At 41.1% G+C, this 24786-nt stretch overlaps 1 protein-coding gene across 5 annotated transcripts in view; it reads left to right on the top strand.

The window, feature by feature from the left end:
- The window catches only part of LOC140480791 (disco-interacting protein 2 homolog C), a 619093-nt gene that overhangs the window by 591646 nt on the left and 2661 nt on the right, over window positions 1–24786 (top strand). For all 5 annotated transcript variants that reach the window (XM_072576180.1, XM_072576182.1, XM_072576181.1 and 2 more), the window contains 4 exons: window positions 11145–11202; window positions 19899–19973; window positions 21830–22004; window positions 22867–22990. In XM_072576180.1, the coding sequence (XP_072432281.1) occupies window positions 11145–11202; window positions 19899–19973; window positions 21830–22004; window positions 22867–22990 (432 nt within the window). The remainder of the gene's footprint in view (window positions 1–11144; window positions 11203–19898; window positions 19974–21829; window positions 22005–22866; window positions 22991–24786) is intronic.

The raw sequence follows: 24786 nt of genomic DNA on the forward strand, positions 1-24786 counted from the left end.
ACATGGTTGTATACTTAACAGTGTCTTTCCAAGTAGCCACTTCTTAAATAATATGTCTATTATCTCTGGAGTCAGCATCAGGATTGACAGAATCTCTTTTTTTCATGAACTTCCCCTTTCCTATCACTCATCTATTTAGTGGTTTAACCTTGCTTATTTTACTGCTTCAGTTGTGGAAAGATGTCTGGAATCTGTGCACATTTTTAAATGAAGCAAAACAGTAGCCATATCATTAATCCTTAAATGATTTTGTAGAGAGTTTTAAGGTATAAATATGCTTGTAAATACCAAAAATTTAACTATTGTGCATCAGAACGTTTGGGAAGTGAGTTTGACAGCACGCAGGAGAATCAAGAGTGTGGTGCTGGAAAAACACAGCATCCGAGGAGCGGGCGAATCACATTTCGGGCATAAGCCCTTCATCAGAACTGCAGGAGATTCATGTCCTCTGGTTCCCAGAAGCTAGAATTCATCACTCCCTTTTAAACTCAAAATGCTGGGGCTTCATTAACCTATTGTAGGACTGTCCATGTGACTACTGAACTGATCCTTGGTACCTTAACATCCCACTGCAGTGAAGCCCTCAACCACAACTCCCTGGATGTAACTTGTTGTAACAATTATTCCTAATCCTTGACAAACAATATAACAATAAAGTACCATTTATGGGGAGGCAAACGCCTGGTGGTATTATTGGTGGACTGTTAACCCACACACTGAACTAATGTTCTAGTACCAGGGATCAAATCCTGCTATTGCAGGTGGTGAAATTTGAATTCAGTAAGAAACCTGCAACTAAGAGTTTAATGTTGACCATGAATGCATTGCCGATTGTCGGAAGAACCCATCTAGTACTATATATGTCATTTAAGGATGGAAACAGTCATCCTCCAGATGCACAGTTGACTCTTAATTGCTTTCTTGGAAAATAGGGGTGGACAATAAATACTGACCTAGCCAATGCACCCACATCCTGTGAATGAATATTAAAAAAAAATTATGAACTGAATCTTCTTGCCACTGCACCCCCTTTTTAACTAGCTTCACCTTGGAGCTCTGTTTCTGGTCTGAACTTTGTGATTTGAGCCTGTTTAGAAAAATGGAGCACGGTGGCACAGTGGTTAGCACTGCTGCCTCACAGCACCAGAGACCCGGGTTCAATTCCCGTCTCAGGCAAATGTCTGTGTGGAGTTTGCACATTCTCCCAGTGTCTGCGTGGGTTTCCTCTGGGTGCTCCAGTTTCCTCCCACAGTCCAAAAATGTGCAGGTTAGGTGAATTGGCCATGCTAAATTGCCCGTAGTGTTAGGTGAAGGGGTAAATGTAGGGAAATGGGTCTGGGTGGGTGGCTCTTCCGAGTGTCGGTGTGGACTTCTTGGGCCGAACGGCCTGTTTCCACACTGTAAGTAATCTAATCTAATGTCGGGTAATGGACTATTGGAAGTTTAAAATTCCCAGGTAGTTACCACGCTGTTGGTGTATCCAGAACAGAGAGCACCTGTCAGGGGATATCTGGTCTCTGATCATTTGGAGACTAGCAAGTTTGGGCCATTGCTTCCATATTTCTATAGATGCAACATCGAGGGCTGAAGGGCCTGTACTGCACTGTAATGTTCTATGTTCCAATCTTGTCTTTTTTTTAATACCACATCTAACACCAGAAAAGTAACACACAGGCATTTATAAATGAAGTAAATACTTTTGGATAATAAAACAAAGAACTGCGGATGCTGGAGATCTGGAAAAAAAACAGAAATCACTTGTGAAACTCGATCGGTTTGGCAGCATCTGAGGAGAAAGTAGAGGTAACATTTTGAGTCCAATAATGTTTCACCAGACTCAAAACATTAAGTTTGCAATCTACTCACATATTTTTAAATTCAATCACAGGACGGGGGCATCGCTGGGTAGGCTAGTATTGTTTACCCATCTCAAATTGCCCCAAGGGTAATTAAGAGTCAACCATATTGCTGTGGGTCTGGAGTCACATGTAGGCCAGACCAGGTAAGGGTAGCAGTTTCCTTATCTAAAGGGCATTACTGAACTAGATGAGTTTTTCTAGCTGACGAATGTTAGCCTCTTAATTCCAGATTTGTTGAACTTCTATTGCACCATCTGTCATAGTGGGAGTCGAACCTAGGTCTTTAGAATATTATCTGGGTCCCTGGATTAACAGTCCAGTGATAATACGACTCGGCCATCACCTTTCCCTAAAGATATGTTGCAAACCTGCTGAGTTTCACCAGCAATGTATGTTTTTATTGTGAATGCTTTTGGAGTCTGTTGTAAGGTCCTTTCTTTTCACAAAATGTTATTCATGATTTTGCTGAGCTAGGGGAATTTTATGCTTCAATGATGTGGGTGTTGCTGCTGTTTGTGTCTGAGTTGAGCATGATGTTATTAATGCCGTGTCGCTTGCATGTGATGCTGGTGATTTTGCTCTCCTTGGTGGTGATGCTGTTGATATTGTTTCTCCAGTGATGCCAAGCCTGGTCATCAATTGTCTTGGTTGGCTGTGTCATTGAATAATGACATTGCTCCATTAAGACCATGTGGTAGCCAAATACTATGGGCATTAAAGCATCCCATGCTCAGGCACCTAGTGCTCCTCAAAGTAATGTTCAGGACTTGGAACATGAGGATCCCCATGACAACTGCAGCAGCAATAGACATGAATGTTATACTAAAACTAAGCATTCCACTCACTTGCCTCAAACATCACCCGCCCCACCTGTTAGAATGTGTGGATGCAGCACTGCACAGTTCAGTCACTTCAGGATCCACATCTCCACAGGGGAAGAAAATCATCCGCAATCCCACGCAACTGCCAAAGAAGAATGCAGCAGGTGATGATCAAGTCTGCTTTTACAGACCAGGTATAGGTCAAATACAGATTTTTTCACTTCTCATTGGTTTGCCAGTTCCAGTCTCAGTGATAGGTGACCTTGGAGTCCCTACTTCAACAATAATTTTTGTTAGGTTCCAGGTTTTCATGACTGGCTCCTGTGCATATACAGTTCATACATTTTCATCATTTCAAGAGAGAATTGGTATTCTTGTTAAAGTGTTGCATTCCTCCTATCTATGCACCACTGAACTGTTGTCTTACCTCCACCTGGTCACTTTTTAAGTAGTAACTTGCTTAGTTTTTCTTCTATTCAACAACTTTTGGATGATTTCATGTGGGCCTTGAGAGACATAGATTGGTATGAAAATTAGGCATGATTTATGTCTTTGGCATTTTGTTTGGGTCCTTTTTGTCACCTGGACATGTATTTCTATACACCTGTGTCCCCTTGGGTGGTGTGGTAATGAGATAATGATGAATGTGTAATGGTCAGCAAATTCCTTCAATCATCTAGAGAGTTCCATTGTCACAATTTACTCTTTCAGGAATCCCTTGCTCAGTGAGCAGATGCAGGACTGCTGAAGTGATTGGTATAGGATTTCAATCTTTCACTTTTTGGAACTTTGAATTGTCTTGGGCAACCACAAGTTTTAATTGTGGATGAATAAACAGAATGTTGTGGTCTGAGTGGTACTTCAGTATCCCCTGTGTGTTTCTACACTTCTGGCATATATTGCATATTGGCATCTTTATTTGGATGTCTTTTTAGATACCTGTCCAGTAATATAGCTAATCCAGCTCTGTGTTTACCCTTCTTCATTCCTACATAGCCAATATTTTTCTTCTCAGGAAGTTCTTCTGAGTCACATTTTCCTATGATCCAGATCAAGTGAACAGAATGCAGCCTTCTTAGAGAGATTTCATCTGTAATTGACCAATATGCTGTGGTGTCTTATCAAGCCATCCCTGGATTACTTGCTGAGGCATGTACCACTCGTCAAAGTGATCAAGACCTGGAACACTAGGACCCCCACCACAAAACCAGCAGCAATAGATGTGACTATTGTACAAAATCTAAAAGCATTCTACTCGCCTCAAACATCAATGCGTTACTGAGTTGAATGATTAGCCATGATCATATTGAATGGCCTGCTCTTATTTTCTGTGTTATTTGCTGGAACCCACTCTAAGGCCAAAAGTAGATTCAGGAATTTGTGTAATCCAAATGGCGTGCTGAATACAGTCAACAGTAAAGATGCTTCATCAAGCTTCAAGAACCAGTAACCATATCTGGAATAAAGCTTGCTGAACTATGCCAGTGCTGGCATGATCTCTTATAGTGTTGATCCACTTTGTTGCTTGATTGAGATCTTTGGAACCCAGATATCCTTAACTGTCCACTTGATTCCTCTGTAACCACAATGTAATTTTCCCAATCTATAGTTTCTGTGACTGTTATTTCTTTCCTTTCTGTCCACTTCTTCATGCTGTCTTTCAGGCTCTCTTTTGTTTTAGTTGTACTGACATTTCACATGGGGGCTGAAACACTTCTCACCACTAGGTCACTGGTCATATGACACCCTAAATCTTCAAAGTGTACAATAACCTCATGAATGCTCACAGTGATTGATTCATATATCAATCTCATCATGTGTTTCATCCAAGTTATCTTTAGTTCTGATTGGAGAGCAATTTTCAATGGGTGTATTATCTTCCTTCATCCTCCTTCACCACATGGTTTAATGAGATAATCCACATTGTTTCACAATCGCTTAACCCCAGTATAGTGGGACAGTCATTTCATTGATGGAGAACATACAGTTAATATAGTTTCCTGTACATAAACATAAAAAAAATGTGGATGCTGGAAATCAGATTGTGCTCACTTAATCTAGTCTACCATATTCATTGCTCTTAATGTAGTCTCCTCAACACTGAGGATGAAAAAATGCTGACAAGGCGAACGTTTTGCAGAACACCTACATTCTGTCCACTGAAATAATTCTGACTTCCCTGTTGCCTGTCACTTCATCACATTACCCTGTTCCCTGCCCAACATTTCTGGCTTGCTGCAATGCTCCAGCAAAGTTCAACATAACCTGTAAGAACATTTTCCGCTTGGGAACTCTACAGCCTTCAGGACTCTATCTGAAGTTCAATAATTTTAGGGCCTGACCACCTTCTCCTGTGTCCTTACCCCACACATGAGGCCTTGTCTTTGCATGGACTGGTCCCCATTAGCAGCTTTGATTGCCCCAGTTTCTCTGCTCAACTGTTCTTCTCTTTCCCTGGGCTTCATCTCCATCTATTGATTACTCCTTTCCACCCCCACCCCAAATCCCATCCCATTTTCAGCACATCTACCAAACCTTTTCCTAGCCGCAACCAGTTCTGAAAAAGAGCCTATGACTCTAGGACTCTAGGACTGTATGATTCTATCATAGGACTCTATGACTGTATCAGTGCAGGGAAATGGGGTTAGCATTGATAGACATTTTGGTCAGTATGGACCAGTTTGGGCCAAAGGGTGTAGAACTCTGACTCTAAGAGTCACTGGAACTGAAATGTTAACTCTGATTTCATCTTACATCTTGCCAGACCTGCTGAGTTTTCCCAGCTATTTCTGTTTGTTCATATTTTCCTTTGTATTGTTCTTATCTGACAAATCTCAGATTAAGTGTATGGATTTAGAAACAGAACATTACTGCGCAGTTGTTGGGCCAACCTGTGAAACCAATCTAAAGTATATCTATCCTATACTATTCCATTTTTATCCAATTGTTTATCCAATGACCATTTAAATGCCCTTAAAATTGGCAAGTCTACTACTGTTGCAGGCAGTGTGTTCCATGCCCTTACTACTCTCGGAGTAAAGAAACTACCCCTAATATCTATCCTATATTTCTCACCCCTCAATTTAAAGCTTTATCCCCTCATGCTTTTTCCTCATTCCTCTATCTGAGGAAAAAGGCTCTCACTATCCACCCTTTCTAACCCTCTGATTATCTTACATGTCTCAATTAAGTCACCTCTCAACTTTCTTCTCTCTAACAAACACAGCCTCAAGTCCCTCAGCCTTTCCTCATAAGAGCTTCCCTCCATACCAGGCAACATCCTGATAAATCTCCTCTGAACCCTTTCCAAAGCTTCCCCATCCTTCCTATTAAGTGGTGACTTGAACTGAATGCAATATCCCAAGTGCGGCCAGACCAGAGTTTTGTACAGCTGCAGCATGACCTCATGGCTCTGAAACTCAATCCTTCTACCAGTAGAAGCTAACACACTGTATGCCTATCAACCTGGGTGGAAACTTTCAGGGATCTATGTACATGGACACCAAGATCTCTCTGCTCATATACATTACCAAGAACCTTACCATTGGTCCAGTGCTCTTTATTCCTGTTGCTCCTTCCAAAGTGAATCACCTCACACTTTTCTGCATCAAACTCCCATTTGCCACCTCTCAGCCCAGCTCTGCAGCTTATCTATGTCCATCTGTAACCTGCAACATCCTTCAGCACTATCCACAACTCCACCGACCTTAGTACTATCCACAAATTTATTAACCCATCCTTCTACATCCTCATCTACATCATTTACAAAAATGACAAAGAGCGGTGGACACTAAACAGATCCTTGCTGTACACCACTAGTAACTGAACTCCAGGATGAATATTTCCCATTAACCACTATCCTCTGTCTTTTTTCAGCTAGCCAATTTCTGATCCAAACTGCTAAATCACCCTCAATCCCATGCTTTTGTACTTTGTGCAATTGTCTACTATGGGGAAACCTTTATCAAACACTTTACTGAAATCCATATACACCACATCAACTGCTTTACCCTCATCCACATGTTTGGTCACCATCTCAAGGAACTCAATAAGGTTAGTGAGGCACGACCTACCCTTCACAAAACCATGCTGACTATCCCTAATCAACTTATTCCTATCAAGATGATTATAAATTCTATCTCTTATAATCTTTTCCAACACTTTACCCACAACCAAAGTAAGGCTCACTGGCCTATAATTACCAGAGTTGTCTCTACTTCCCATCTTGAACAAGGGGACAACATTTGCTATCCTCCAGTCTTCTATTCAACTATTCCTGTAGATGTTTAGCGTGATGTTACTCACTTTCAGAGCACTTTGCTCGAGGACAGTTTTTGTTCATATTTTCAGGAAATATCTTCTGGTGCAGTCCAAGTAGAATGATGCTGCATTTCAAGTTTCAGATTCTTCTGGGGAATTATTTCTCAGCTCCGTTCTGATCTGAAGAGTTGTAGGATTTTATTTCCTCTGAGGGCCCCTGTATTCAGACATTTTGTGAGGTATGCTTCCTGTGCCTATTGTGTTCTCAAATTCATTGTCAGCTTTGGATGTTTTGGTTTTGCCTTCTTTTCGTTTGTCCTGTTGTCTGGCTCTGATAACTCAATTACCATCTATTTTTCCCTTGGTCTGCAAGTCTTCTGCCTGTGATGGCCATCCACAGCTCTTGCACATCTTTTTCTCTATTGGATGTGCATTTGTTTCTTACAGTTTCACTGCATCAACCCTCCTCCCTTTCTTGTGATTAAACTGAAGGTAATTTTAGAGTAGTCACTGTCCACATCTGTCTATTCATAGCTTTGTGTGCTCCAGCATTGTCTACAATGACAGTAAGAGTTTGTCCTTTTCAATCATATCATTTTTTAAACTCCGTGCACGTTGCTCCAATTGAGCTGACCTATCAGTCATTCATCTGTCTCCTTAAATTTGCATTTCCTAGCTGCACTTTACAGTCTGATGAAGAAATTGCCAACAGATTCACCTGGCTTTGCCTCAGGTTTTGAAATTCATACAGGGTCATAGAGATGTACAGCATGGAAACAGACCTTTCGGTCCAACTCGATTTCCCAACGTAATCTAGTCCCATTTGCCAGCACTTTGCCAGTATCCCTCTAAATCTATCCTATTCATATACCCATCTGGATGCCTTTTAAATATTGTAATTGTACCCGACTCCACCACTTCCTCTCGCAGCTTATTCCATACACACCCCACCCTCTGCATGAAAAGGTTGCCCCTTAGGTCCCTTTTAAGTTTTTCCCCTCTCACCCTAACCCTGTACCCTCTAGTTCTGGACTCCCCCACCCCAGGGAAAAACTTTGTATATTTACCCTATCCATGCCCCTCATGATTTTATAAACCTCTACAAGGCCACCCCTCAGCCTCCAATGCTCCAGGGAAAACAGCCCCAGTCTGTTCATTCTCTCCCTACAGCTTAAACCTGTGAATCTGATGATTTGACTTTGGTGAGAAATATATGCTGAAATTTTCAAAAAAACATTTTGGGTTATTGTTTTCCTTGGTCACCTTCCAGCTATTAAACATATTTAACCCTTTCTCACCTGCCCACAAAGGATGCAGATAGTGCTTTCCTTTTTCACAGCTGTCTTTCAGAAAGCTATGAAATGCCAATCTGCATTTCTGCTTTAACATCTCAAATACCTCTCCAACTTCCTCTTTTGTTCCAACCTATAACTGTGCATTAATTGTTCCACCAGCCTTCGTTTGGTTTTTCTCATGATTCACTCTGTTTTCTTGCTCTTTCTGGCACTAATTCGGGTTGTTTTTTTTCTCTCAATCTAATCCAACATTAAATCTGTCTGAAATGTTTTGCTTACTCACCAACACCTGCTGAGCCCATGTTGTGTCTTCTGGTTCTCAGAAGTTTAAAATATTCACAGTTTTGACTCAGAATGCTTGAGCTTCCCTGAATGTATTATTTGCAACTCTGCATGTAGCTGCCGAACTGATTCCCTTGCAGAATTGTTAGAGCACAGAAGGCCATTCAGCCCATCATGACTGCTCTGGGTCTTTAAAATGAGCATCATTACCTAATGCCAATCTCCTGTATTTTCCCCATGCCGTTGTAACTCACTCGATCCACATAATCACACAATGTCGTCTTGAATGTCTTAATTGAACCTGTCCACTTTCCCAGACCATGCATTCTATACCATAACTACTTTCTGCATGAAACAGTTTGTTCTGTTTCTTCTTCTGCATGTTATTTTAAATCTATGCTGTCTTGTTCTTATTTCTTTGAGTGGAAACAGTTGCCTCCATATGTACTCTAACAAGCTTGCTCATAATTTTGAAAACCTCTACCTAATCTCCTCTCAGCTACCTTCTCGCAAAGGGGAATAATCCCAACTCCCTCAATCTTTTCTTATAACTGATGGTTCTCATTCCTGGATCAATTCTTGTAAGTCACCCCTGCGCTGTTTCTAATGCATTCACATCTTTCCTATAATATGGCACCCATAAGCAGAAATGCAGATTGGTTGTATACATTTTTGATCAACATTTAACTACAAGTAAATGTGGCACCCCAGATATACATCTGTATGCCTTTAACATATAATCCTCACAATATAACTCAATTGTAGTGAAATTTGAGGGATCTAGGAGTGGACTGCATAAAAACATTGGCCAGCCAAAGAAAGGAATACAGAGAAATGTGGGTGACAGAATGTAGGGAAACTTGGAAAGCCAGGGAATAGCTGCAAAGAAAAAATGAAAATTGTAGATTCGATTGGAAGAAAAACATTTGGAAATTGGGTAGCAGACTGCTGAAAAACATACAGGCAATGGGACAGATTGCAATGGGTATTACAGTGGATTGCACCAAAACCTTAAGGAACTGAGGAACAGTGGATTTTCAGGTAGAGGTGAATGTGTGACAATACTTAGAAGTATGAAAATGAATAAAGCTCTGTTGTGTATTTGATCACATCCAGCCAGACTGCACTGTAAAGATCAATACAAACAAACAGACAGGCTTACTCTAGGGCAAGTGCAATAAGTCAATTAACTGAACTGTGCAGTGTGGGGAGCAAGGTTTTAAATAATCTCTGCTACTTAAATTGTATAGATCACTGCCGAACAAAGAATTGTTATTGATGTTTGCCAGTGCACAGAGTCTGACTGAAGTGTAGTTACAGAGTCATAGAGATGTACAGCACGGAAACAGACTATTTGGACCAACTTGTCCATCCTGACCAGATTTCCTAACCTAATCTTATCCCATATCCCTCTAAACCCTTCCTATTCATATATCCATCCAGATGCCTTTTAAATGCTGTAATTGTACCAGCCTAAACCACCACCTCTGACAGCTCATTCCATACACACACCAACCTCTCTTAATGCTTAAAGACAAACAATTGCACAGTATATTTAACCAAGGACAAAATACTTGATTTAAATGTGCTCTGAAAATTACAGCTTCACCATAAAGGTGGCTGCATTTAGATTTTAGGCTTGAGTAACTCGTGCCATTCTCAGTATGAAAATCTGAGTTGTAATTTAGTGCAGAACCCCGACTTGAATGATGGTGCAATCGATTGAAAATATAACTGGGTACAGTGAGTGGGTGGGGCAGATTAGGAATTTCAAATTAGTTCCCAACAGCTGATAGGTTATTTGCTATTTACATTTATTATTTAATTTTTTTAAAAAATGTAATTATTTCTTTTTAATTTCTAATTAGATAATGATTACACTAAATAGTCAACTTTGGTTGATAGCTGGCTGTTGTATTAACGACTGATGAGTTATCTTGAAAAGAATGATGAACTCTGAAGCAGTTTTATAAGAATGGATCTTGCGTGATTGCATACCAAAGTTTTAGAAAAAATGGGAAATTTGATGTGATAAAAGGTAACATGGAGGTTGATAAATAACTGAAGAGCTTTAGTTTTGTTTAGTTGCTTTTCCTGATACTGGTTTAAAAATAGATTATGTGAACGTTTGTTTTCTTCAACATCATGGGGATCGGGTCCGGAATTCCAACAGAGGGATTGGGTCCCCGAGCCATGAAATGGACTAAGCTGGACTTAGGTTTAAAAAAGAGAATTTAAGACAATCTTTTTTATTATGTTATCGTGGGAAGACTGTTATTCTGAACTTTGTATTTCTTTTCTTTTAATTTATTACTATGATTTTGCACTTCTGAAGATCTGTAATGCTAGACTTTCTATTTTATTTCTGTAAATGTCTGTACTCAAGAATCCGTACCTGGGTACCTCTGCATCGAAGTTGGCATTGTAAGTGGTGACATGTCAGCTTTTCACTGTACTCTTCTGAGTACGTGTGACAATAAAGCTAATTCTAATTCTATTCCATCTTTTCAGGAAACCTTTTTAAACAATGTTGAATGTATTTCTGATGGGTTAAAGTGTTGTAAAACATGGGCATAGCTATTTAGAACAAACAAGACATTGATTTTTAACCCCTTATTTGCTTACAGGGTCCGTTTAGTGGAAAGAGGATCTCCTCACAGTCTGCCACTAATGGAGTCTGGCAAAGTGAGTAGCACAACCTGCAATGTTAAACTGAAGATCAAAAGTCAAATATTTAATGTCTACTTTCAGTTTTGTGTTTTTTATTGCAACAATTTATTAAAATTTATTCTCACCAAGTTGAAGAATGTATCCACAGGAGGAATAAAATATTTGACAACTTGCAACTTTCATTGGTTTATAAACCTTCCGGGATTAAGTATGGAGATAAACTGAAAAGTGAAGACCCTGAATGAGGCAAACATTCATGGGTGCACCTCTTATACATTTAGAATATTGACCCGCTTTATGTGCGAGGTTACCAATTCAAATTATTTTTCTGCAGTTTAGATATTTTCTAATCAAACATGGCCAGAGATGTTCTTGCACTTCTCTGGAACAGGTGGAACTTGAATCCAGGCCTCCTGGCTCAGTGTTAGGGACACTACCACTGCAGCACATGAGGTCCCTTTTCTGTTTTTTACTGGTAATAAGAAAGGGAATAGCAGTGCATTCACTCATCAATCACTGAAACAGTTTTTTTTCCAATCAGTCTGTCCAGGCAGATATATATTATGACATGCCTCTGGTACAGGTGGGACTTGAATCTGGATCTCTTGGCTCAGAGGAAGAGACATTATCACTGTACCAGAAGAGGGCCCTTTTTCTGCTATTTATTCTTAACTATGACAGACTGAATTGAAATTACTACAAATTGATGTCATGTGAAACTGATGCTGTTGGCAGACCAATCTTCAGTCAATCAGTCTTGGCTAGGTTGAGCTGGGGCTGAAAGAAGTATTTTTGGCAGCTTCTCGAAGCAGTCTTCCAATGACCTCAGTGTGGAACACCAACAACCTGTTTTCATTATTTATTGGCTTTGAATGTGCGAGTCATATTTTCTCCCACTTGTGTGGTGTTGTAATGTACTCTAGAGAATAAAAGACCAATTTTTTTCAATTTCTCATCATAAAACAATCCTTTCCTTTTTGAGGGCCTATCTAATCAGTGTTTACTGCTTCCAATGAACTTTTATAACTTTCCTTAAATAAAGAGATCAAAATTGAGCATTGTATTTCAGGCATTGTCTTGCCATGGCTCTGTAGAGTTGTAGCAAGACTTTTTTATTCCTGTAATCCAATCTCTTCGCAGTGCTATTTGCTTTCCTCCTTGCTTGCTGGACCTGTAAGTGAGCTTATTGTGCTCCTTGTAAAAGTACACTCAAGTCTGTCTGACCATCAGCGTTTACAAGTTTCATGCTTTTTAAGCCAAAACTTGTACTTTTCTATACTTCAAAAGTGAATAATGTCATACATTCTGGTGTTATGCTTCATCTGCCATCTTGGCAATTCATTAAACATGATCTCTTTGCAACTTCTCCATGTTCCCCTTACAGATTATATTCCCATCTAATTTTCTGCCAAAAGCAAACTTGGTTATATTATTCTCTGGTTTGTCACCGGAATCATTCATATAGAATAGCGAATAGTTAAGGCTTCAGTAACAACTGTTGTGACACTTTCAATACTTACAATTTGAAAATGCCCCATTTATCCCTCCTATTTACTGTCCATTAAACAAGCCTCTATCCATGCTAATATATCCATGAACACTTACTTTATGCATTTTTACATCACCTTAATAAATGCCCTTTGGAAACAAATGTATATGGATGTAAGTTTGCTCACTAAGCTGGAAGGTTTTGTTTTCAGACGTTTCATCACCATACTAGGTAACATAATCAGTGAGCCTCCGGTGAAGCACTCGGGGTGGTAAATGGGATCCAAGTCAGTGTGTTTGTTGATAGAGTTCCAGTTGGAACCATCCTAGGACAAGCCAAACAGAGACACACACAAGAATTCATAGAAGCATGGTACTCCAGCCAGAACGCTATCAATAAAAAATTGACTTAGATCCCATTTACCATCCCCTGAGAAAAAGAACAGGAAAAGATATCACTACAGGAAGTGACATCACCAACCCAAGGTAACCTAAATACATTAATAAAAAGCGGGCCATATCCACCACTGTTTTACTGGAGGCTCACTGATGATGTTACCTAATATGGTGATGAAACATCTGAAAATGAACCTTCCAGTTCAGTGAGTAAACTTACATCCAGAACATCAACCTGAGCTACAAATCTTCTCAAAACTCACCAACAAATTTATATCATGTCTTCCAGTGCCTTGTTACTGATTCGATGAGTCCTATTTTTGATTCATTCATGAGATAAGGGCATCACTGGCTAGGCCAGCATTTAATGCCCAAAGGGAAGTTAAGAATCAACCACATTGCTGTGGGCCAGGAGTCTTATTTAGGCCAGACCGGGTAAGGCTGGCAGAACATTTGTTTTTAGCAGATTGGTTTTTCCAGCAATTGACAGTGGATTCACTTCATTAGACTGTAAATTCCAGATATTTTTTATTCGATTCAAATTCCACCATCTGCCATCTGGGTCTCTGGATTACCAGTCCAGTGATAATGCCACTAGGGCATCGCCTTCCCCCAATATCCTCAAAAAAATGCCAATACGTTTGTCAGACAGGAATTCCCTTTCATAAAGCAATGTTGCTTTGTTGTAACCATGCTACGTTCTTGTAAGTGCATTGTTAAAAGTTCCTTAGTGAACCGATAATAGGATAATGGATCTGTAGTTCCCTACTTGCTCTTTCCCTCATATCTGTGTTAGATTTGCTGATTTTCAAACTTTTGGGAGATCATACGAACTGCACCCACTATCATTGTTGAGAATCGTAGGAAATAGGGATTGGATCAGATTTGTTGGACTTCAGTCTATTGAGTTTTTAATAGTTTTTTTCTGCTGATATTAATTCTAATTTGGGAGCCAGAATAGAATATTGGAAAGTAATCCCAGGGTGCAAGAAATGAAGGAGATAGCTCTCAAGTAGAAATTAGCAAGCTAATAGTTGGAGTCGGAGTATGGAGGAAAGTTTAAAAAGTTGAAATCAGTGTTACACTGCATGTACATGAATGCATGGAGTATAGTTCATAAGACTGAAAAAATACAAGCACAGACTGCCTGTGGAGTTGTGATGTTGTGACAATAATGGAGAACTGGCTCTAGGATGGACAAATTGAGATGTTAGATATTCCTGGTTCCGGTGTCTTCAGAAAGTAAAGATGGAGTGATATTTTTGGTGAAAGAGTGCAGAGAAAGACAGCACCTTAGAGGGTTCAAGCACAGAATCGATCAGACCAGAGCTAAGCAATAAGAAGGGTCCAGTTAAATTGCTCACTGCAATATGTAGACCACCAGCTAAAAAGATTTGGAGGAACAAATCTTGAAGACGATAACAGAGAGGTGGAAACATCAGAAAGTATTTATAACTAGTGGTTACCAGAATAGTGGTAAAGGGGCAGTGAGGGACAAGCATTTCTAGATTGTGTTGAGGAGAATTTCCTACAGTAGTATGTGCCAAGCCCCCACTTCTTGGGAATGAGATGGGCCAAGTAAATCAAGTGACAGTGGGCAAACATAAAAAGGGGGCAGTCATCATAAGGTTTAGAATGACAGTTGGAAACAACATTGGTCAATCCTGAGTAAGAATAACCAACTGGTGCAGAGTGGGATAATGATGGCATAAGACTACTGCAAGTGGAGCTATAACCCAGAGACCCACGATAATGTAATATTCTGGGAACTCTGGTTTGAAACCCACTGCAACAGCAGGTGAGTGAAGGAAAACTACTGTCCTTACCTGTCTGGCTTACATTTGTCTCCAGACCCAGAATAATATTGTTTACTCTTAACTCTCCTCTGAAAGAGACCATCGAGCCATTCAGCTAAAAAGTCTAAAAACAAAGGAATGAAACTGGCTGGACCACACATCAACCTGAGCGCCAAGAATAACAACTACAAAACCCGCCCCTGTCAATCCTGCCATGTCCTTCTAAGCACCATCTGGAGATCATTGCCAAAATTGGGAGAGCTGCCTCTCAATCTCATCATCCAACAGCCTGACATGGTCGTACTCTCAGAATCACACACTATTTCAGACAGCACCATCACCATCCCTTGGTATATCTTGCCACACTGGCGTGGCAGACCCAGAAGGGTTGCTGGAATAGTGGTATATAGTCAGGATGGAGTTCCAAGCATTGACAGGAGTAATATCCCAATAATTAAAGGGAGTCAGGAGGCTGAGTTGAGTATGGTTATCATTACAAAAGAGATAGTGCTAGAAAAGCTAAAAAGTCTTAAAAATGATAAATCTCCTGGCCCCGATGGGATACACCCTAGAGTTCTGAGAGAGGTGGCTGAGGAAATAGCGGAGGCATTGGTTGAGATCTTTCAAGAGTCACTGGAGTCACGGAAAGTCCCGGATGATTGGAAAATCGCGGTTGTAACCCCATTGTTCAAGAAAGGATCAAAACAATAGATGGAAAATTATAGGCCAATTAGCCCAACCTCGGTTGTTGGTAAAATTCTAGAATCCATTTTTAAGGATGAGGTTTCTAAATTCTTAGAAGAGCAGAGTCTGATTAGAACAAGTCAACATGGATTTACTAAGGGGAGGTCATGCCTGACAAACCTGTTGGTATTCTTTGAAGAGGTGACAAGTAGGTTAGACCAAGGAAACCCAGTGGATGTGGTCTATCTAGACTTCCAAAAGGCCTTTGATAAGGTGCCACACGGGAGGCTGCTGATCAAGGTGAGGGCCCATGGTGTTTTAGGTGAGCTACAGGGATGGATTGAGGATTGGCTGTCTGACAGAAGGCAGAGAGTTGGGATAAAATGTTTTTTTTCAGAATGGCAGCCGGTGACGAGCGGTGTCCCGCAGGGTTCAGTGTTGGGGCCACTACTGTTCGCATTATATATTAATGATCTGGATGAAGGGACTGGGGGCATTCTAGCGAAGTTTGCCGATGATACGAAGATAGGTGGTCAGGCAGGTAGTACTGAGGAAGTGGGGAGGCTGCAGAAAGATCTAGACAGTTTGGGACAGTGGTCCAGGAAATGGCTGATGGAATTCAACGTGAACAAATACGAGGTCTTGCACTTTGGCAAAAGAATAAAAGCACAGACTACTTTCTAAACGGTGAGAAAATTCATAAAGCCAAAGTACAAAGGGATCTGGGAGTGCTAGTCGAGGATTCTCTAAAGGTCAACATGCAGGTTGAGTCTGTGATTAAGAAAGCGAATGCAATGTTGTCACTTATCTCAAGAGGGTTGGAATATAAAAGCACCATTGTGCTACTGAGACTTTATAAAGCTCTGGTTAGGCCCCATTTGGAGTACTGTGTCCAGTTTTGGTCCCCACACCTCAGGAAGGACATACTGGCACTGGAACGTGTCCAGTGGAGATTCACACGGATGATCCCTGGAATGGTAGGCCTAACACATGAAGAATGGCTGAGGATCCTGGGATTGTATTCATTGGAGTTTAGAAGATTATGGGGAGACTTAATAGAGACGTACAAAATACATGGCTTAGAAAGGGTGGATGCTAGGAAATTGTTTCCATTAGGTGAGGAGACGAGGACCCGTGGACACAGCCTTAGAATTAGATGGGGTAAATTCAGAACAGAAATGCGGAGACATTTCTTCAGCCAGAGAGTGGTGGGCCTGTGGTATTCATTGCCACAGAGTGCAGTGGAGGCCGGGATGCTAAATGTCTTCAAGGCAGAGATTGATAGATTCTTGTTGTCTCGGGGAATTAAGGGCTACGGGGAGAATGCGGGTAAGTGGAGTTGAAGTGCCCAGCAGTCATGATTGAATGGCGGAGTGGACTCAATGGGCCAAATGGCCTTACTTCCACTCCTATGTCTTATGGTCTTATGGATTTTGGACCCCATGGCATCAGGTTGAATGGGGACAAGGAAGCTTCTTGCTGATTTCTGTGCACCTGGGAAATATATATATGACCTCACCTTACCAGTTATCACCCCATCAGTCTACTCTTGGTCATTTGTAAACTGACAGAGGTGTCCTCAACAGTGCTATCAAGCAGAACCTGCTTCACAATAACCTGCTCAGTGGGTTCTGTCAGGGCCTCTGAGCTCTTGGTCTCATTACAGCTGTGGTTTAAACATGGACAAAAGTGCTGAATTACAGAGGTGGAGTGAGAGTGACAGTCGTTGACATCAAGGCTGTATTCAACTGTGTGTGGCATTTAGGAGCACTTGCAAAATTAGAATCAATGGGAATTGGGAAGAAAATTCCCCAATGTTTGGAGGCATACCGAGCATAAAGAAAAATGGTGATGGTTGTTGGAGGCTAATGATCTCAGCCCCAGGACATCTCTGTAGGAGTTCCTTAGAGTAATATCCTAGGCCCAATCAATTTCAGCTGCTTCATCAATGAACATTCCTCCGTCATGACATCAGAAGTGGCTAATGATTGCACAATGTTCCACACCATTCACAATCCTTATCTCAGTCCCAAATGATCAGCCCTTATGAAACCTGAAGTAGTTCAAAAAAAGCAGGACCTATTTAATATCCAAGCTTGAACTGACAAGAGGCAGGAACATTTGCACCACACAAGTGCCAGGCAATGACTATTTCCCACAAAACAGAATTTAACCATCACTCTTTGACACTCAGTGATATTACCATCACAGAATTCTTCACTATCAACATCCAGGGGTGATCATTGCCCAGAAACGCAACTTGACCAGCCATATAAATACACTGGTTACAAGAACAGGTCAGAAGCAAGGAATACTGCACCAAGTAACTCACCTCCTGACTTCCCAAAGCCTGTTCACCATCTGCAAGCCAGAAGTACGGTGGAATACTCACCACTTGCCTGAATGAGTGCGGCTCCAACAATATTGAAGAAGCTTGACACGATCCAGAACAAAGTAGCCCACTTGATTGGTACCACATGCATTTCCTCTTCTCCCAATGCTCAGTAACAGTGCTGTGTACCATCTCCTAGATGCATTGTAGAAATTCACAAAGGCTCCTTAGATGGCACCTTGCAAACCCATGATCACTACCTTCTGGAGAGATAAAGGCAGCAGATACATGGGAACACCAGACCTACAAATTCCCTCCAAGCCAGTCACTATGCTGTATTGGAAATGTATCGCTATTCCTTCAGTGTCACTTGGTCAAAGCCCTGGAATTCTTTCCCCGACAGCATTGCAGGTGTACCTACACCAAATGGACTCCACTGGTTCAAACAAAGCAGCTGACCATCACCACTCAAGGGGAACTAGGATTAAGCAATAAATACTGGCCCAACCAACAAATTATACACCCCGTGAATGAAATGAAAAAGAACAAAAGAGAAAGGGGCAATAACAAAACTGGGATAGGTAGAAAGGGTCACTGGACCCAAAGGATAGGAAATGTCCATGCTTTTGTCCTACCTCCAACACCTTGGGCTCTATCTTAATAAGTAAGCTCATTCTTCCAGAACAGAAGCGGAGCTGAAACGTTAACTCTGATTTCTCTTCACTGTTGCTGCCAGACCCGCTGAGCTTTTACAGCAACTTCTGTTTTTATTTCTGATTTACAGCATCCGCAGTTGTTTCAGTTTTTACTCTTAGGATACCTTTCTTCTCCATTACAAATTTATTACTTGAGTTCAAATTTCACCTTCTGTCCTATGTGGGTTTCAAACTCTGGTTGTTAGCATTGTCGGGGTGGGTCTTTGGATTACTAGCCACCATTTCCCCCATGAAGTCATCGTGACTATTTAACTTATCCATCAAAATTAAGTTGTATACTTCTCCATTATAATTAAAATTTCGCCACCTCAAAAGTTTAATATCTACGCAATCAAAGCTTTTCCCTCGAAGTGGCAATCTGTAACAATGTAAGTGGGGTTTTTAATACATACTTTGTCCTTCCCTATAGTGAATACAGGTACAATGTCGATATGGAAATTGGGGGGGGGGTGGGGAGGAGCAGTGTTACATATTAACCAATCAGCATGAGAGGGAGGAGGTATTCGTGGTTTCAGCAGGCTTAAAAGAGAATGCTTCCCCAGGCCCAGATGACATGTATCCAAGGAGGTAACAGGGACTTTATTATTAATTTTCAAATGCCTCCTCCCTATAGGAGAGGTGCCAGAGGACTGGAGGACAGCTCATATGGTACCATTATTGAAGAAAAGTGGCAGGGCTAAAGCAGGAATCTACAGGCCAGTGAGTCTAACATTTGCGGGAGGGAAATCTATTAGAAAACATTCCGAGGAGCAGAATTAATCTCTACTTATCGAGGGAAGGATTACTCAAGGGTAGTCCACATATCAAAGAAATGCAACAAATTTAAGATAAGTCTAAGGCAGAGTGTTAGGGAATCCCTCTCTTTATCCTTTAAAATCTCCCTCATGTGGTCTAACTGCACAACATCAGAAGTTTGAATTCTGGATTACAGTAGTGCTGGAAAAGCACAGCAGGTCAGGTAGCATCCTAGGAGCAGGAAAATCGATGTTTTGGGCAAAAGCCCTTCATCAGGAATAGAGGCATGGAGCCTCCAGGGTGCATTGAATCAATGCACGTGTTACCAATTCATCAACCCCACGGAAGAATCTTCCACAGTTTACCCTTACACAACTAGGCATTATTTTGTAAACATCTGATTGATCTAACTTAGCTCTTGTGCCAATCAAAACAGTCCCAAAGCTCCATATAATTCTGGTACATCTTTATTGTATGTACAGTTGTGGCCATGATAAATTCATACTCTGTAATAACCTTGCTTTGCACTTGGTGATATTGAATCATTGTGTATTGCCTCAACAGATCCTACCTGGAGTGAGGATAATCATTGCCAATCCTGAAACAAAAGGGCCACTGGGTGACTCACACCTTGGAGAGGTAAATCATAAAAAATGATTCTTCAGTTTATAAACCCTGCCCATTCTTCCTTTTGAGTGTTTCAAGTGAACCTGCTTCCACCACACATTGATCCATATCCCCTCCCACAACAGCCCTTTGCTCACTTGACCATGCGACCCCCCCCACCAAGTCTTGCATCTACCTCCATTCGCCCACTTACCACCCACTACTTCTTTACTCACCCATCCTGAGTCATTTATTCAGTCACTCACTTTCAGTGACCGGTTAGACACTCTCACACAGTCACCCAAGCCATCCATTCACTCCCATTGATCTTTCACTCTCTAATCATGCACCCGCCCATTCCCAAAACCCTCACTCTCTCACTCCCCCATCACTCGGTCCCCGTAACTCGCTCCTCCATCAACCACTCCCCCGTCACTCACCCCCTCACTAACTCTACCCCGTCACTCACTCCCCTGTCATTCGCTCCCCTATCACTCACTGTCACCCCACGCAATCCCCTCAGTCACTTCACCCCTGTCACTCATTCACTAACTTCCTAGGCATTCACTCATTCACTACTTGCGCCTTGTCTCTTGCTCACTCTCCCCTTCCTCCCCCTCCAGCTCTCACTCGCTCAAGTCACTAACTCACCACCCAATTACTCAACTAGCCTATCACTCACTCACTTCATTCAACCCCCCGTCACTCAGAACCATCCCCCACCCCCACCACCCCACCACCATGACTCAGTTGCTGACCAAAAGCCCCATTTAGTCACTCACTTATTCACTCACTCACCCCACCTACTACCTGCCAATGGCCCACTTAATTCAGCGATGGTCCACATGACTCCCTCCCTCCTAATATGTTTTTTCAGTGTCAGTCCTGATTTAATCTTGTGATGTTCTGCTTTATTATACTGAAGGCTCTGTGAAGGTAAAGGTTGAAGTATATATATTAAGTTTGATGGTTTTTGAACTAACACATTTTATAAGTCTCAGTACTGCCCCCTTTGTCCATAGCTATAAATACAGTCATTTACATTGTATAGTGAGGAATGATCGCTGGGCGAAGATGGATATACACACCTGTGCAAAATTCTTCATATTACTGTAAACCTGAGACATTCCCCCTCCACACTGAAATGTCTACTTGAATGTGATGACTCACAATCTTAGTTTCTCCTCAAACGTACTTCCTTACAATATTAGAGCAGAAGTTGGCCATTTAGCCCATTGAGTCTGCTCCATCATGGAATGAGGTCACGGATAGAGTCATGGAGATGTACAGGATGAAACAGACCCTTCGGTCCAACTTTGCCCATGCCGATGAGATATCCCAACCCAATCTAGTCCCAGCTGTCAGCACCTGGCCCATATCCCTCCAAACCTTTCCTATTCCTATTCCCTGGCTCCTTGTTTCTTCTGCTCTGTTTTGGGTTTTGCTTTCTTATTTTACTCTCTCTTGACATTGTTCCAATTCCCACTATGATATCAACATCACGGGTAGGAGAAATCCAGAATGTTATTTAATACACAAATGACAGACACTGAATTTAACACGAATCTACTGATCTCTGCAAATGTCTTTTTAATGTTCTGTCTTTTGTTGCAACCAAACTCCATTCAATTCCACTCATCTTTCACTGAACTGTAGATTTTTCATAAATGATTGTGTTAATCTTGGTTGCAGTTTATTGACTTCCTCCAAAGTTCTTCATCTTATTCACTGTTGCTATGTCTCCATCCTTACCAACTTGTATAATGTGGTGAGGTACTTCACAGTTAGCTGTTCATTTCATTGCTGTTATTGAATGATGAGTTGCAAAGTAAAGTATTTTGTCGAGCTTTGACAAAGCGGTGATTCATGTCATTTTTTCAAATGAACAGATATGGGTTCACAGTGCTCATAATGCTAGTGGATATTTCACCATTTATGGAGATGAATCACTTCAATCCGACCACTTTAACTCTCGCCTGAGCTTTGGAGACACGCAAACTGTATGGGCCCGAACAGGTTACTTGGGATTTCTTAGACGAACTGACCTTACTGATGCAAATGGAGGTAAGGACGAGAATGCAGAATACAAGTAATACTGCATTGGAGCTTGCTTTTTAAGTCTCTTTTAAGGTGCAAAGGGAGAGACATACAAGGGTTCATGGGGGCACTTTTTTCACACAGAGGGCGATGAATGTCTGGGGAGCGGGCTGCCTGAGGTAGTGGTGGAAGTGAGTACAGTTTTGTAACTTATAAAACATTTGGACAGGTACATGGTTTGGGATAGGTATGGAGGGATATAGACCAAATGATGACCTTATAGAGGTTTGTAAAATCATGAGAGGAATGGATAGGATAGATAGACAATGCATTTTCCCTGGGGAGGGGGAGTCCAGAACTAGAGGGCATAGGTTTAGGGTGAGAGGGGAAAGATATAAAAGGGAACTAATGTGCAACTTTTTCACGCAGGGGGTAGTGCATATATGGAATGAGCAGCCAGAGGATGTGGTGGAGGCTGGTACAATTGCAACATTTAAAAGGTATTTGGGTGGGTAGATGAATAGGAGGGGTTTAGTGTTGGTAAATGAGACTAGATTAGGTTAGGATATCTGGTGGGTATGGGTGGGTTGGACCAGAGGGTCTCTTTCCGTGCAGCACATCCCTATGACTCTAAATGGGACTAGAATAATTGTGAAAACTGGGTGGCATGGGCAAGTTGGGCCGAAGGGCCTGTTTCCATTCTGTAGACCTTTGTGACAATGACTCTTATTGGAGATGAGAGATAATACCTCCATTCCCTGTTTTTTTTGTTTCCTGACCTTGCATTTTTATTCAGGAAACTCACAAGTTTTGTTATCAATGTAAGAGCATTTTCATAATTTGAAATTCAAATGGGTTTTGATGAAGTGTGTAATTTCTGTTTTGTTAGAGCGACATGATGCACTGTATGTTGTTGGTGCCTTGGATGAAGCAATGGAGTTACGAGGAATGAGATACCACCCCATTGACATTGAAACATCTGTGATTCGTTCCCACAAGAGCATCACTGAGTGGTAGGTGTTGCTACATTTGCTGAGCCATTCTCTCTCATTTTCTTCTCAAAACAAGAAAAAGATGGTTCTGTAAATCATGGAGTTAGCTCCTTCATTTCATAACTCAAATTATTCTGTTGGGATATTAATGACTATTTTTAAAGAGCAAAGAACAATACAACACGGGAACAGGCCCTTCGGCCCTCCTTACCTTGAACCTGTGTCCCCTAGTAATTGATCCCTCCACCCCAGGAAAAAGCCTCATACTTTTCATTCTATCCATGCCAATCACAATCTTATAAACTTCTATCAGGCCACCCCTCAACTTGCTGCGTTCCAGTGAAAACAAACCCAGTCTATCCAACCATTCTTCATAGCTAAAATCCCTCATACCAGGCAACATCCTGGTAAACCTTTTTTGTACCCTCTCCAAATCCTTCTGGTAGTGTAGTGACCAGAATTGTACACAATATTCCAGTGTGGCCTAACTGAAGTTCTATAAAGCTGCAGCATAACTTGCTGATCCTTGTACTCAATGCCCCTTCCAATGAAGGCAAGCCTACCATTGGCCTGTTTTACCACGTTATCTAACTGCACTGTCACCTTCAGTGATCTGTGGACCTGCATATCCAGATCCTTCTACATATCAGTACTTCTAAGGGTTCTGCCATTCACTGTATAATTTCTATCTGTACTTGAACTTCCAAAATGTATCACCTCACATTTGTCCGGATTAAAATCCATAATTTTTGCATTCATTTTAATTCTTGCAGTCAGTTTATTCAGTAATGGCTGTTTAGTTTTCTGAGATTACAGTGAGGCTCATCTTCCTGCTAAAGGAGTGTATCAGTTAAATATAAATTTTTCAATATTTTACTATTTACACAATTTATTCAGTAATCTAAGATGGCGCCATCTTAGTGGCAACATTATCCACTTCTCACTGTACTTCGGTACAAGGAACAGCATATTAAATAAAACTAAATGAATGCAGAATTTTAATGAGACTGCCAGGCAAATCTTCACTATTTCCTCTTTTCTTTCTTCATAAAAAAATAAAAAATCTGTTCTTTGCCCAAAGAATAAGGATTATATTTAGGGCTTTCGACCTGAAGGTAGCAAGCATTTTACATTTATATGCAGGGAAAGAAAATCTATAAAACCCTGGGGATTTAAGTCAGAAATTGCAAATTTGGACAATAAGTAATAAATGCGAAGTTCACAGTGACAGAAAAAGCAAGAAATGTAATGCTGAGAAAAATAGCAACAATTGAATGGAATTATCACATATATATGAGGAGAAATTGCATATATGATTTAATAAAGTCTGTGTACTGCAGTGGAAGATGTGGGCAGAGTTTCATGGGGGAGGGCATTGGTGAGGACACATCCATGTAGATTTGGGCTGGAAAGACAGGGACTTTTTTTTTACTGGAGTGTAAGAGATCAGGAGTGACCTTATAGTGATTTGTATAATCTTGAGAGGTATAGGTATGGTGAATGACAAGGTTCTTTTCCCTAAGGTGGAGGAGTTCAAAACTAGGGGGCATATTTTCAAGGTCAGGTAGAAAGATATAAGAAGAATATGAATGGTAACTTTTTTACACCGAGAGTGGTTCTTGTGTAGAACGGCCTAACCCTGCGAATGAATTTAATAAAAGTGAAGAGAGCTAGCAAGGAGAATCTAAGTGCAGGAGAACTCATTGAGGATGCAGTGTGCGTGAGACAGAAATGTGAAGGGAAGATTTCACCAAGAAAGTCACCAGAAGCTTTGAAGTTGGGTATTGATGACCTTAAGAAAGAAGGAGGAATGTTTG

The sequence above is a fragment of the Chiloscyllium punctatum genome, chromosome 8 (genome assembly GCF_047496795.1).
Source record: "Chiloscyllium punctatum isolate Juve2018m chromosome 8, sChiPun1.3, whole genome shotgun sequence".
In the NCBI taxonomy this organism is placed as follows: Eukaryota; Metazoa; Chordata; class Chondrichthyes; order Orectolobiformes; family Hemiscylliidae; genus Chiloscyllium; species Chiloscyllium punctatum.